A 12,926-nucleotide genomic window follows, 5' to 3' on the forward strand; every position below is an offset into this window, starting at 1 on the left:
TTTCCTTGGCTCTTCTGAGAAGTGGGTGTGGCTAGAACCAGGCAAGGCTCTCCCTTATGACCCAGGGATCAGCTCCCAACGGATCAGCTCCCAAGGGATCTTTCTGGAGCTGCTTCTGAAGCCCAGCTTTGGTCTTTCTCCCACTCGCTGCCTTCCCCTGGGAAGTCAGAGATCGCCACCCAGCAGTCAGCAGGAGGCCCCGCTTTACCTGGATGGGAAAGCTCTTCTGCGGCGGTGGTGCAGCTGCTGTCCCTCCTGGGCGAGAGATGCAGGGGGAGCGGGCCCCTCACCTCGTCTCCTCTCCGCGGGTTCCCTTTGGCTGTCCAGGGACTGGGCTGGTTGAGGTGGGGAGCTCGGCTGCTCTGTCACTCACTGGGGGGGGCGGCCCTCTCCTCCCCACCCCAGGCGCACTCCGAAGGGTGCAGCCTGCACTTGGAAGGAGAGTGGCGGACGGCAGAGCGGGATGGCCGGGCGAAGCAGGAGGCGAGAGACTGGGTGCTACAGTCACACACGGCATCCTGGGAGGAGGGAGGAAGAAGTCGGGAGGAGCCAGGAGGCACTGCCCACCCAGGGACTGGGTGGCCAGGCAAGGAATCTGGACTCAGCTGTGCCCAGGGACCAGTTCCCAGGGGCTGTAGCCCCTCTCTGGACCAATTTTTAAAAATTATTTTCTCCCATTAGAACAGTAATGAATGCTCATAAAGAACCTTCCAGAAGGTAATAAATTCTGGAATATACAGAGAAGAAAGTAGACATTGTCCATGAAAGATAAATTCTCAAAACATTGCACACACATGCATTTACCCAAATGATTTCAACCCCTACAGCTTATTTTGTAATTGCAAAACATGAACACTTTTTTGTCATGTATGTCCAGATCTCCTTCTTTTTAATGGCCACATACTATTCCACTGCATGGAAGTAGCTTGACTTATTTATCCAATGCATTTTTTATGTGGATATTAGGTAGTTTCTAATTTTTTTTTTACTGTTACCAACACACAGGGATAATGGTTAAAAGTGCTGTGTACATTATTTACAATTGCCAAAACCTAAGTGTCCATCAACAGATGAATGGATAAAGAAGATGTGGTATATATCTACAATAGAATACTACTCAGCTATAAAAAAAGAATGAGATTTTGCCATTTGCAGTAACATGGCTAGACTTGGAGGGCATTATGCTGGGGGAAATAAGTTAGATAGAGAAAGACAAATACTGTAGGATATCATTTGTATGTGGAATCTAAAAATTACAACAAACTCGTGAATATAACAAAAAAGAAGCAGACCCACGTATATAGAGAACAAACTAGTGGTTACCAGTGGTGAGAGGGAAGGGGGGAGGGGCAATATAGAGGTAGGGGATTAAGAGGTACAAACTGTCAGGTATAAAATAAGCTATTGTACAAGGACATGTTTTACAGCACAGGGAATATAGCCAATACTTTATAGTAACCATAAATGGACTATATCCTTTAAAAATGATGAATCACTATATTACACACTTGTAACTTATATAATATTGTACAGCAACTATACTTCGAAAAAAAAAAGTGCTGCTGTAAAACTCAATTGCTTGGTTCAAATCCCAGCCCAACTGTCTACCAGCTGTGTGAACTTGGATAAGTTATTTAACCTCTTTGAGCCTTGAGTTTTCCTGCTCTAAGATGAGGGATGTGATACCTTTGTCAAAGTTGCTGTGAGGGTCACATAAGGTATATGTGAAGCATTTGATAGCGCCTATTAAGTATTCAATAAATCTTAGCAATTTTTATTAATAATGCAATACACTTCTTTACACACGTATCCACCTCTGTGAATATTTCCATAGGCTACGTTCCTAGGAGAACTACTGGGTCAACAGGTAATAAGCACATTTTACATACTGAAAAACATCTGGATCAACTGTGAAACCAACATTCAAAGTACGGCCAGCTTTGTACCTCTGTTTCTTTATGTAGGTGTGGTTATGTGGGTGTGATGATTAACTTCACGTGTCAGCTTGACTGGGCCACAGGTCCAGATATTTGGTCAAATATTATCCTGGGTGCCTCTGCAAGGATGCTTTTGGAAGACAGTAACATTTAAACCAGTAGATTGAGTAAAGCAGATGGCTCTCTCTAATGCGGGTGGGCCTCATCCAATCAGTCAATGTACTGAATAGACCACAAAGGCTGACTCCCCCTGAGTAAGAAAGAATTCTTCCTTCCTGATGACCTTTAGATCGGAACTACATCAGCTACATATGCTGTACTGGAGCTATACCATTGGCTCTTCTGGTTCTCAGACTTTTGGACTTAGGAACTAAACCATTGGCTTTCCTGGGTCTTCAGCTTGCAATATAATAAATCTCTCTCTCTCTCTCTCTCTCTTCTCTCTCCTCTCTCTCTCCTCTCTCTCTCTCTCTCTCTCTCTCCTCTCCCTCTCTCTCTCTCTCTCTCTCCTCTCTCTCTCTCTCTCTCTTTCCTCTTTCTCTCTCTCTCTCTCTCCCCCCCCTCTCTCCACACACACACACACACACACACACACACACACACACACACACACATAACCACAAAGCCTATTGGTTTTGTTTTCTCTGGAGAACTCTAATACAATGGGTGTGTTCAGTTTGTGAGAATTCAATAAGCCATATTCTTACAATATGCTCAGTATGTATATTAACCTCACAAAGGGTTTTCTTAAGTTAAAAAAAGAGGAATGAATATTTAAAAGGTTTTGTTTTTTTTTTTAAATGCAGCCAGAGAGTATAGGGAGGTGAGGCACTCACCATATACTCCTGGGGGTTCTAGAAATTAAACGAAGTCTTTGGAAAGACAATTTAGCAACACTTATCAAATACCTTTAACAATTTACAGTCTTTTATTCTGGAATCCCGTTTCTGCAACTCAAACGTAAGGAAATAATCTGCAATACGGAAAAATGCTTTTGTGTCAAGATGTTCACCACAGCATTACGTGTAATAGGGAAAAACTAGAAACCAGCTAAACATACAATATGTACAAATCACATGGGTCAATCCCACCCCATGCCACCTCTCTGTGCCCCCACCTACAACCCTCCTTCACTCCGTGCACTGCAGACCATGATACCACCCCTGACCACAGCTGACTGGACCAAGGGGGTTACACTGGACTCAAGTTACACTAGTCAGTTTCTTCCTGAAATGTGGAATGGGGACAGAGGGATTTGAGTCAGTCTCCCTTAGGTGCTGGAACTGGAAGATGTTATAAAAGCAGAGTAGGCAGAGCCCACCTGGACCATATTCAAATATAACAGAGACAGAGGGAGGAAGAGGACATCAGAGAAAGTGAAGCTCAGGAGAGAGGAGAGGGAGACAGAGCAGCCACTGGGGCTTTTGGGTCCCTGCCCTTGGGTTCCGTGAGATCCTCTGCAATTTCCCTTTCTGCAAAACTAACTTACATGCGTCGTTTTACTAACATGCACATGATCCCTAACTAAATCTGAAATTGGTATCGGGAGTGGGGTGAGCAGCAAAACAGTCCCAGAGAAAATGGAAGCACTTAGGGATACAGTCTTGGTGAGGGCAGTGGTGTGCTGGTACATGTTTAATGACTAGTTTCCCAGGAGTAAGAGGAGAAGCCCTGATTTGCAGCATTTCCAATTTTCACAGAGTAAATCCTTCCATGCAGCATTTCTAATTTTCAAGGAGTAAATCCTCCCCTGGTGGCCGATCGCAAGGTACTAAGGTGACATCACTGAACACAGAGATGTACACGATTGGCTCTCATGAACCAAAGGAGCTGGCTCCCACACACCACTGGGTAGCAGGAGGGCAGTGAGCGGCAATGCCTCTTCCCTGGAGGGGATGCTGGCAATGTCTGGGGTGTGGTGGCAAAGCAGGTGGGTATGTCACCATGCTCACCAGTCTCTTGTATTCAGACTGTGTGTCCATCAGATCTGCTGTTCCAGGTCTGGGGCCTTCCAACCCCCATCCCAGAGCAGCACAAGGACCTTTTGAAATACACAAACCACGTGCCTGAGTTTGAAAACCAAGAGTGGGACCTTATAAGCCAATCTCACCTCCCAAGAAAAAGGGCAGACCCCACCCACCTACCTCATTGGGAAGGACCGTGGCTCCATCTCCATCACGAGGGACCCCATCCTTCCCCATCTGGGGGAGCATGGAAAGCCTGGCCTCCTCGCTGCCGCCTGACTTGGCCGCCTTCTTGTTCAGAATCCTGGCCATGCCCTCCGGCTGGTGGTAGCTGGCGGGGGAGATGGGCTCCAGCTTCTTGGCGCCCTCCTCCCCGGGTACGGACGTGGGGCTTGGCGCCCGGCCACACACGTTGCGGAAGAACTCCTGCACGATGCCATATTTGGGAGGCTCGGGCTTGGCCCGGGCCTCGGACACGCCCAGTTTCCAGACGGACTCGGTGCTCCCCGAGTGTTCCACCACGCTGAATAGGCTGGACAGCCCATCGTTGATGTTCCTCAGCACGGGGCTGTCCCGCGTGGTGGTGGAGCGGGCCCAGGCCGAGCCGTTCTGCTTGCCCTGGTGCAGGTTCCACAGGCTGCGGTCCTTGGCCCCGTCCAGCTTGGACACGGACCGCCTCTGGAGCTTGGGCGAGCCATACTTGGGCGAGCAGCACGGCCGCTCGATGCGCGAGTGCACCTTGTCCAGGGAGGAGGAGATCTGCTTGCTGCGCACGGACACCAGCGAGGAGCTGCGGGGTGACCAGCTCTTGCCGTGCAGGCTGCTGCGGGGCGGGTCGGTCTGCAGGCCCACGCTGACCGTGCGGATTGTCTGCGTGCCCACGCTGGCCAGGCCCACCGTCTGGCTGGACGTGCTCTTCACCTTCCGCTCCAGCGAGCCCGAGCGCATGGCCTGGCGCACGCAGTTGGTGATCTCCTTCATGTCGTCGCTCATGTTGCCCGACATCTCAAAGTCATGCAGGGCCGCTGGGAAGCCAGGCCCGGCCGCCGAGGGGCCGCCCCCGGAGCCCCCGTCCAGGCGCTGCCGGGAGAAGTTGCAGAGCCAGCGGCTGTAGGAGCTTTCCGCCAGCCCGTCCTCCTCGGCGGACTCTTTGGGCTTGGCTGTGGTGAAGAGGAAGCCGGGCTCGATGATGATCTTGCCCTCCCTGTCATGGACCACGGGGACGCCCAGGCGCCGGGCCACCGGGGGGCTGTAGTAGACGCGGATGCCCGTCTTGTCGGGAGCCGTGTAGCTGCGCTGCATCTGCTTCCCTGCTGGCTCCTGGCAGCCCAGGGCACCCAGGCGGTTGCAGTCACGTGGAGAGAGGCCTGGCTGTTCCGGGGCAGCCTTCTCCGGGTCCACTGGCTGGGGGCCCACAAAAGCAAAGGCAGGGCTGTTGGGCAGCTTCTTGCCCCGGGCGGCTTCCCCTGCGAGGTACGGGGAACAGTCCAGCAGACTTTCAAACTCTGACATGGAGGAAACAGATTTGGTCCTGGGAAGCGCAGAGGAGAAAGGGCAGAGTTAGTGGAAGATGCCTCATGCGGAGCAGGTACTCTGGTCTTCCTCCCTGGTCCGTGCACTTCGCGGGCAGGGGGTGGTGGGGCAGTGGGGAGACGGACCATGACGGTCCTGCTCACCTCTTGTGGAAGATGCTGTAGGTGCCCTGCCCCTCATCCCCTCCACACTCACACCTACACACGCAGCACTGCATCTCTGAGCACCTGCCGTTCTCCACTGGAGGGCTTTTTTCTGTCTGCAGGAGCACACTTGGCCTCCACCCACAGGAAGCTAGACATTCACATAGTTTATGGCCCTAGACACAGCCCTCAACAAACAATGAGTGGGGTTTGGTGGCTTGGTACCCGCCTCCCTGTGCCCCAGGTGGGAGAACTAATGTTCAGCTCTGGCTCCCAGAGATGCTGTGAAGCTGACCCAGTTGTCCACGTGTATCCTGGTTGACAATACCTCCTTTATGGTGCCTTCCCTACCCTGTCTCACTTCCAGGCTTTTCCTGGAATCCCCTCCCAAATATACCATTTGCACTTAAATCCTTGCCTCAACGTTTACTTTTGAGGGAACCCAACCTAGGACGCCATTTAATCTCCAGCCCAGACCTGGCACGTGCACTGCCTGATGACTGTCAGTGCCAGGCCTACGTGACAACATTGCACACGTCAGACCATTCAGTCCTCCGACAACTCGAGGGGCCAATTCCTGTTATCCCAGTAGGTAGAAATGGGAAGTATAGCCCAAGGGCACAGAGCTAGAAATGACAGTGCTGGAATTCAAATCCCACACTACCACTCCAGAGCCACCCTCCTATCCTGGGGCCCACCTGGCTTCACGCTACTCGCACGGCCCCTGGGAGGTTCTGTTACCCTGAATCTTTTCATAATGGTTTCCGAATGGTGGAGACACGGTCCTGATAGCCCTAGGGGTTTTCCTGGCTATAGCACAGGGCTGGGCCCAGAGGATGCTGCTCACTAGTCCCAGGAATAGATGTCCAGCCGGACTCTCCCAACTCCAGAGACAGGAAGAACCCCAAGAGGAGCTAAACAGTTTCTTTCCCAGCGAGGATATTCCGGGGCCCCAGTTTTCCACGCCCAGAATCAAAAAAAGCACAGGCTACAGTTTCCATCACCCAAACTTTCCCAGCTCCTAAGTGGCTTGGGGTCCCAAGGGACTTCCCTGGGGGTCCAGGGGTTAAGGCTTCACCCTCCAATGCAGGGGGTGTGGGTTCAATCCCCGGTGGAGGAGCTAAGATCCCACATGCCTCCGGGCCAAAAAACCAAAACATAAAACAGAAGCACTATTGTAACACTATTGTAACAAAAAGCACTATTGTAACAAATTCAATAAAGACTAAAAAAATGGTCCACATCAAAAAAAAAAAAAATCTTTAGAAACCATATCCCAGTGTTCTCCCAATTCAGCTGAGGTGCAGTGGTGGGTGCGCAGGGCAGAGGAAGAGAAGAGAGGCAAAGGGGCAGGGCAGCCTGCAGGGTGGGGCTGGGCGCAGAGCAGGGGGAGGGGCTGCAGAGTGGAGCATGGGGAGGGGCTGCTAGCACCTCTTTAAGCCGGTTCCCCCAAGCTCAGCTTCAGAAACAGCCTCCTTGTTGTGGATCTTCTCACTGTGTGTCTGCCATAGAAGAGAGACAGGAAAGGGTCAGTCTGGCCACTAGCACACAGAGCGAAGGTAACAGGGGGTCTGGGTGGGAGCTGGCCCCGAGCCCCACGCATGAGTCTCCTCTTGTAGAGCAGGAGTGATGTCAGTACTGATCTAGAATGCCCATTGGTCAGTTTCTGGCTACAGTGCACCTACCCCCTCTCCACACACACATAGGTATGTGATGCAGGCATGGCCAATCAGCGGTCCAAGAGGGAACCCAAGGAAAGAGACTCTATTTAGAACGTATTCTGAATGTAGTGGCAGCAACAAAGCACCCAGTAGTCGCTGCTCAGCTGAAGGTGAAAGCAGTGACCTGAGGTCCTGCTTGGGGTTTGCCCCACCCTGGTTCAGAGACCTGCACCAGTTTTCTGACCCTGCATCACCAGCCCTTTTGAGCCCCTAATGAAATCCTCTCCTGCTTCAGTTCCCCAGAATTGGCTTTTATTGCTTCCTCAGGCTATCATGAGCAAGGGCCCATATGTTCACTCTTTGGTTACTCAGTGTGTGGCTATATGGACAGTGCACCTGAGGCTTAGAAGCAAACTTCACTGATTGATCTCCACAACCAGGGCTGGGCTAAGGCAGAGAAAGTGATTCTCATTTTACAAATGAGGCAACTGGGGCCCAGAGAGGGAGAGTGACTTGCCCAGGATCACACAGCTCTTTGGAGGCTCTGCTTTTGAGAAAGCCACAACTGAAACACAGAGAAACACCTAGCCTTTGTCCCAGGCCTGGAAGGATGGAGCTAACAGGGGGCTCTTGGCAGGTCTCAAGGCTGGAACCATGAAGTAGAGACCTCAGGATTGAGGAGCCCAAGGGGGTGAGGGTGTGTGACCTGTGGGACAGGATTAGCATCCTCCTTGTCACATTCCCCACAAGTGAGAGACTTTCCAGTGTAGCCAGGAGCACAGCACATGGGCCGCCTGCCACCCCACTCACCTCTTTCCAGCTGTTGTCCTGCTTCTCCAGATCCGAGTGCTTCAGGACCCAAGGGTCAGCAGCCTTCTGCAGCTGGGCAAGAGTAAAGAAGACAGTCATGTGCAGGCAAAGACGGTGAGCAGGGCCCTATTCTGTGCAGGGCCATTCCCCAGTCTCCACTCTGCAGCCCAGATGACCCAGATCATGGACTCAGAGCCACCTTCCCAGGGGGCAGCAGCTCTGAACCAACAGAGTGGGTTTGACAAAGGATCATGAAACCAACCACTTACAGGCATCTTTATAAGTGTCATTATATCAAGCACGGTAATAGTTGTTATTACCATGTTAATTCACGCCACAACGCCTGTAATAGCTACATCAGCAGCTGAATGACATCAAAGTGGTATCTCCACCTAGGTATGCTAAGCAGCAATTAAACTGAATGAGAGTGGCCTCTGCATTCTGTCATGAACAGCTCTCTATGAAAGAGGCAAAGTGTAAATAATATGTATATTAGGATTCAATTAATGATTTACAAAAAATCTCTGAATGTAAATTTTTTTTTTTTGCGGTACACGGCCTCTCACTGTTGTGGCCTCTCCCGTTGCGGAGCACAGGCTCCAGACGCGCAGGCTCAGCGGCCATGGCTCACGGGCCCAGCCGCTCCGCGGCATGTGGGATCTTCCCGGACCGGGGCATCGGCAGGCGGACTCTCAACCACTGCGCCACCAGGGAAGCCCCCCCGCCCTTTTTTTTTTTAAAGGGCTTCAAATGCTTGGCTTTTATTTTATTTATTTATTTATTTATTTATTTATTTTTGGCTGTGTTGGGTCTTCATTTCTGTGCGAGGGCTTTCTCTAGTTGTGGCAAGTGGGGGCCACTCTTCATCGCGGCGCGCGGGCCTCTCACTATCGCGGTCTCTCTTGTTGTGGAGCACAGGCTCAGTAGTTGTGGCTCATGGGCCTAGTTGCTCCATGGCATGTGGGATCTTCCCAGACCAGGGCTCGAACCCGTGTCCCCTGCATTAGCAGGCAGATTCTCAACCACTGTGCCACCAGGGAAGCCCTGAATGTAAATTTAAACAGCAAGAAAGGGAGGGAGTGGGTTGGAGTATGCTTTTGTAATATTTGAGTCTTATATAAAGATGAAGTCCTGACTTATACAATTGCAATAAAAAATAAACAAAGGAAAAAGTCACAGTGGAGCATAGCAGCTTGATAAGATAGGTGCATGTTAACTGTAGTGGGGTTGTAATGGTCAATGATTGTTTTTCCTATTTCCCCCTTTTGGTCAGAGGACTCTAATTTTTATGGGAAACCTGGCAGATCAGAGCCCTGTGGAAAAGGAAAACTCTCTTTCCATTGAAACTGCTAAGCTGTGAGGATATGAATACAACACTAACAGAGGCCATATTTGAGAACGGCTTGCTTCAGAATAAAACACAGAGGAAAGCAAGCCTGTGAGCCTGGCAGAGAGGAAGACCTGGTCCCTACTGCAGTCTCTGAGCATACAGATCCATCTCTACCTGAAGGAGTCTTCCCCCTGGTCTGTGCCTATAGCAACTTCCCCCTTGTGCTTAAGCCATCTTGGGCTGGGACAGACCTCACCTGGCTCAGGCGATTCTGCAGCTCCTTTACCTGCTGCTCCACCTGCTGCTTCTCACCCTGAAGCCGCTCCACCAGCTGCAGCTTCTCCTGGCCCCAGTTGTGCTCACTGATCTGCAGCTGCCGTGTCAGCTCCATGACTGCACTGTAGGACTCAGCCAGGAGGTGCTGCTGTTCCTCCCGTTCCCTCTGCAGGGCTGCCTTCCAGTCGGGCCCTATCCGATCTCCAGCCCCCTTCCCAGCCTTCAGCTCCATCTGCGGAAAGAAGAGCAACCTGGGTGGCTGGCACCAGGAGGACCCTCCTCTCTGCCCTCCCTCGTCCCTCCCCGGGCACCAGCAGGGGGCAGGGGGAGGGTGCTCTCCTCAGAGGACCCCTCACCCAGGAACCTCCATTGACCTCCTCAGTTAGAACTAAACGTTTCTCACAGTCAAGGCTTGTGTAGCACAGCTTCTACACACCAAGCTCTGTGCTAAGGGCCCTTCAGGCATTATCTATGCCCTCAAGAAAACTCAGCAAGATAACCACCATTGTCGATACTTTACAGAGGAGGAAGAGGTTCACAGAGGTTATTTGTCCCTGGTCACATAGCTACAGAATGGCAGAGGCTCCTAGTTATTGCTTCTCATGATATTTCATCAACACTTACCCATGTTTACCAGGGTTTACGGTTAGTGGGGGACATGCACAGTCACATAAAGAATGTGGGCAGGAATCACCTGAGCGTGATGGCTGTCTTGGCCCAAATCTTGGGGTGCAGGAGGGAAACGTGCAATCTATAGAATCAATGTACCCCACACCCCCAAGCTGTGGTCAGGTTCCCATGGCGAGAGGGATACCTGGAACGCCTGGGGTTGGGGGGGCAGTAGGAGCAGGGGACGCTGTGGAAGGTGCAGGTGGGGCGGGAGCTGTGAGATCAGCAGGGAGGGTTGGGAGGAGAGAACGGTGGCACCAGGAAGCCAGAAGTCTGAGAACTGGGAAGAAGGTGGGATCACGGTCATGAGGAGCCAGGAGGGCAGAGGTTTGGGGAGTGAGGGTCAGGTCTGCCACTGACTAGCTGGGTGACCTTGGGAAAGGAGCTTAACTCCTCTGTGCCTGCTTTGTCACTTGCCCAACAAAGATAATCAGGGTACCGACCTCTGAGGGGCCCGTGATACCTGGGAGGGCAGACTGCAGCAGGGGCAGCGGGGAGGAAGCTGGGCCCCGCAGAGTTCTGGCGTGGGGTAGGGGTTGGGGTGGTGAGAGCATTCTTTCTGAGCAGGAGGAAGCCCATCCCCTCACTTCTCAGGCCAGAGTGGGGGGCAGCACCTTGCCTCCAGGCACACAGCAAAGACCAAATATCCAGGACTCCTGGTTAAGGCTCCTTTGATCATCGAGTTGTAGGGAGGGGAGTTCCCCAGTTCGGGTGGAGGGAGCAAAGCAGAGTCAGGTAGCAGGGGCTTAAGGGGATCCTTATGAGGACAGCAGGCAGCAGAAGTCTGGGTGTGAGGATGAAGGATGTCACCAGGTGCAGACAGGCATTTAAGTGTTCCGGCCTCACCTGTGAGCTCATGGTGTGGCGGAGGTGCCTGTGATGTCCCCATGGCTCCTTTGCCAGTCCCTCACCTGCCTTCCCTAGCCCAGGGACCTTCAGTTCCCACTGTTTCTGGTACCCTTGCTGTGTGACTCTAGGCAAGTGTCTTGCCCTCTCTGGGCCACAAGGTAAGTGAAGGGGTTCCTATGCTTCTAGGAGCATGGCTTGGGCATCCTCCTCCCCAGTCTGACAGCTGAGGCCTTCGCAAAGAGGGGAACAAGGAGGGGGATGTCTCTGACAGGTGGGAGACTCACCAGGGCAGTATGGCTCTTGAGCTCTGCCCGCTCTGTCTCCCAGGTGGCCTTGGCCTTGGCAAACTGTTGCTGAAGCTCAGTCAGACCACGGCGTTCATCCCGAAGCAGCCAGCATAGCTCCTTCAGCGTCACCTTCATGTCGGCCAGTGTCTTGATGTACTCATTAGGCTGCAGATGGGGGCAAGGCCTGGGTCAGGAGCTTTCGGAGCGGCAAGGAGGAGAGGCTGGGCTGGGAACTCATCCAGAGTCCAGCCTGGGGCTCTACCAGGCCTCAGGCAAGTCCCACGACCTCTTCGGGTCATCTCCCCGTAAAACAGGCATGCCAAGCCCAGCCCTGGCCACCTCTTAGACTGACACATGACCCAGTCTCACAAAAACACAAAATTCTGTAGTTACAGCAATTATTCAACCTAAATCTGAGCTGGGCCCTGGCTTCTCTGAGGCTCTGCAGCATCTAGGCCTCCGTCTTTCTCCTTGCCCAAGATCTGCCTTCTCTGACCCACCGTAGGCCAGATGGGGAGTCTGAACCACGGAAGCTCCCTGACTGCACGACTTGGACCCAGTCTTCTCTCCTGGGCCCATGACCTGTTTCCCACCTGTAACCCAGCTTACTGTGGGTGCCCCTGGGAGCCTGACCCTACTGCTCTATACTACCCCGTGGCTTGATTTGATGGTTCCTGATCCTAGGCCACAAGGCCCTTCTTCATACAACTCACTCAAGCCTGATGTCCTTACCCCCACTATGCACATCCCAAGCTGCAGCCAGACTCAGGATACCTTGCCACATCTCTGTATATACAGTTCTCTTGGTACCGAATGGCCTTTTCCCTATTCTCTATTAGGCAAGCTCCTATTCATCCTTCAAAACCCACCACCTATGACCCCTTCTCTGTAATACCATCCTCTATACTCCAAACAGAATTAACTGCTCTCTCACCTGAGACTCCACAGTCCATCATCTGACCCTCTGTCACTGCCCTGGGGTGACTTACATACCCCATAGCACTGAGCATCTGGGGCCAGTGACCAAGCAATAACCCTCTGCCGCTCCGGTGCCTGGTGTAGGACTGGGGTCAGAAAGCAGCAAGATGTGATCACTAAACAGACAAAGGAACAAATGGACAGGACAGGACTGGAAATGGGCTGAGAACGCACCGTGTTTTGGGTCCAGCTGTCCCCCGTGCAGGTCTTGTTATCAGAATGCTGGGCGTTTAATTCTTCTTCCTCCATTAGCAGGTACAGCTCCTTCATGCTATTTACCTGTTTTTTAAAAACCACACTCAATAGCGGGTAGGAGGGCATCATGCCTGGGGGTCTGACCCTCAGGGAGAGGGGATACAGGCTAGTGGCCCAGATAGAAAGTGGGCTGCACAGCCAGGCAGGAATAAAGAAAGGGCGTTTATGGACCAAAAGTACCCCAGCTGGGCACTGATTTCCCAGATTTTAACTTTGAGCCCTGGGCACCGTCCT

The 12,926-nt window shown here is 52.2% G+C and overlaps 1 protein-coding gene across 1 annotated transcript in view; it reads right to left on the reverse strand.

Annotated features, from left to right (window-relative positions):
- Window positions 1–365: 365 nt before the first annotated feature.
- MTCL2 (microtubule crosslinking factor 2) overlaps window positions 366–12,926 on the reverse strand; it is a gene marked incomplete at both ends in the record, with an annotated part of 64,411 nt that continues 51,850 nt past the window's right edge. The window contains 7 exons of the mRNA XM_082858216.1: window positions 366–518; window positions 4,082–5,432; window positions 7,009–7,079; window positions 8,049–8,120; window positions 9,635–9,886; window positions 11,457–11,624; window positions 12,612–12,716. Coding sequence (XP_082714342.1) covers window positions 366–518; window positions 4,082–5,432; window positions 7,009–7,079; window positions 8,049–8,120; window positions 9,635–9,886; window positions 11,457–11,624; window positions 12,612–12,716 — 2,172 coding nt within the window. The remainder of the gene's footprint in view (window positions 519–4,081; window positions 5,433–7,008; window positions 7,080–8,048; window positions 8,121–9,634; window positions 9,887–11,456; window positions 11,625–12,611; window positions 12,717–12,926) is intronic.

This window comes from Leucopleurus acutus (assembly GCF_964270905.1).
Source record: "Leucopleurus acutus genome assembly, chromosome: 16".
In the NCBI taxonomy this organism is placed as follows: Eukaryota; Metazoa; Chordata; class Mammalia; order Artiodactyla; family Delphinidae; genus Leucopleurus; species Leucopleurus acutus.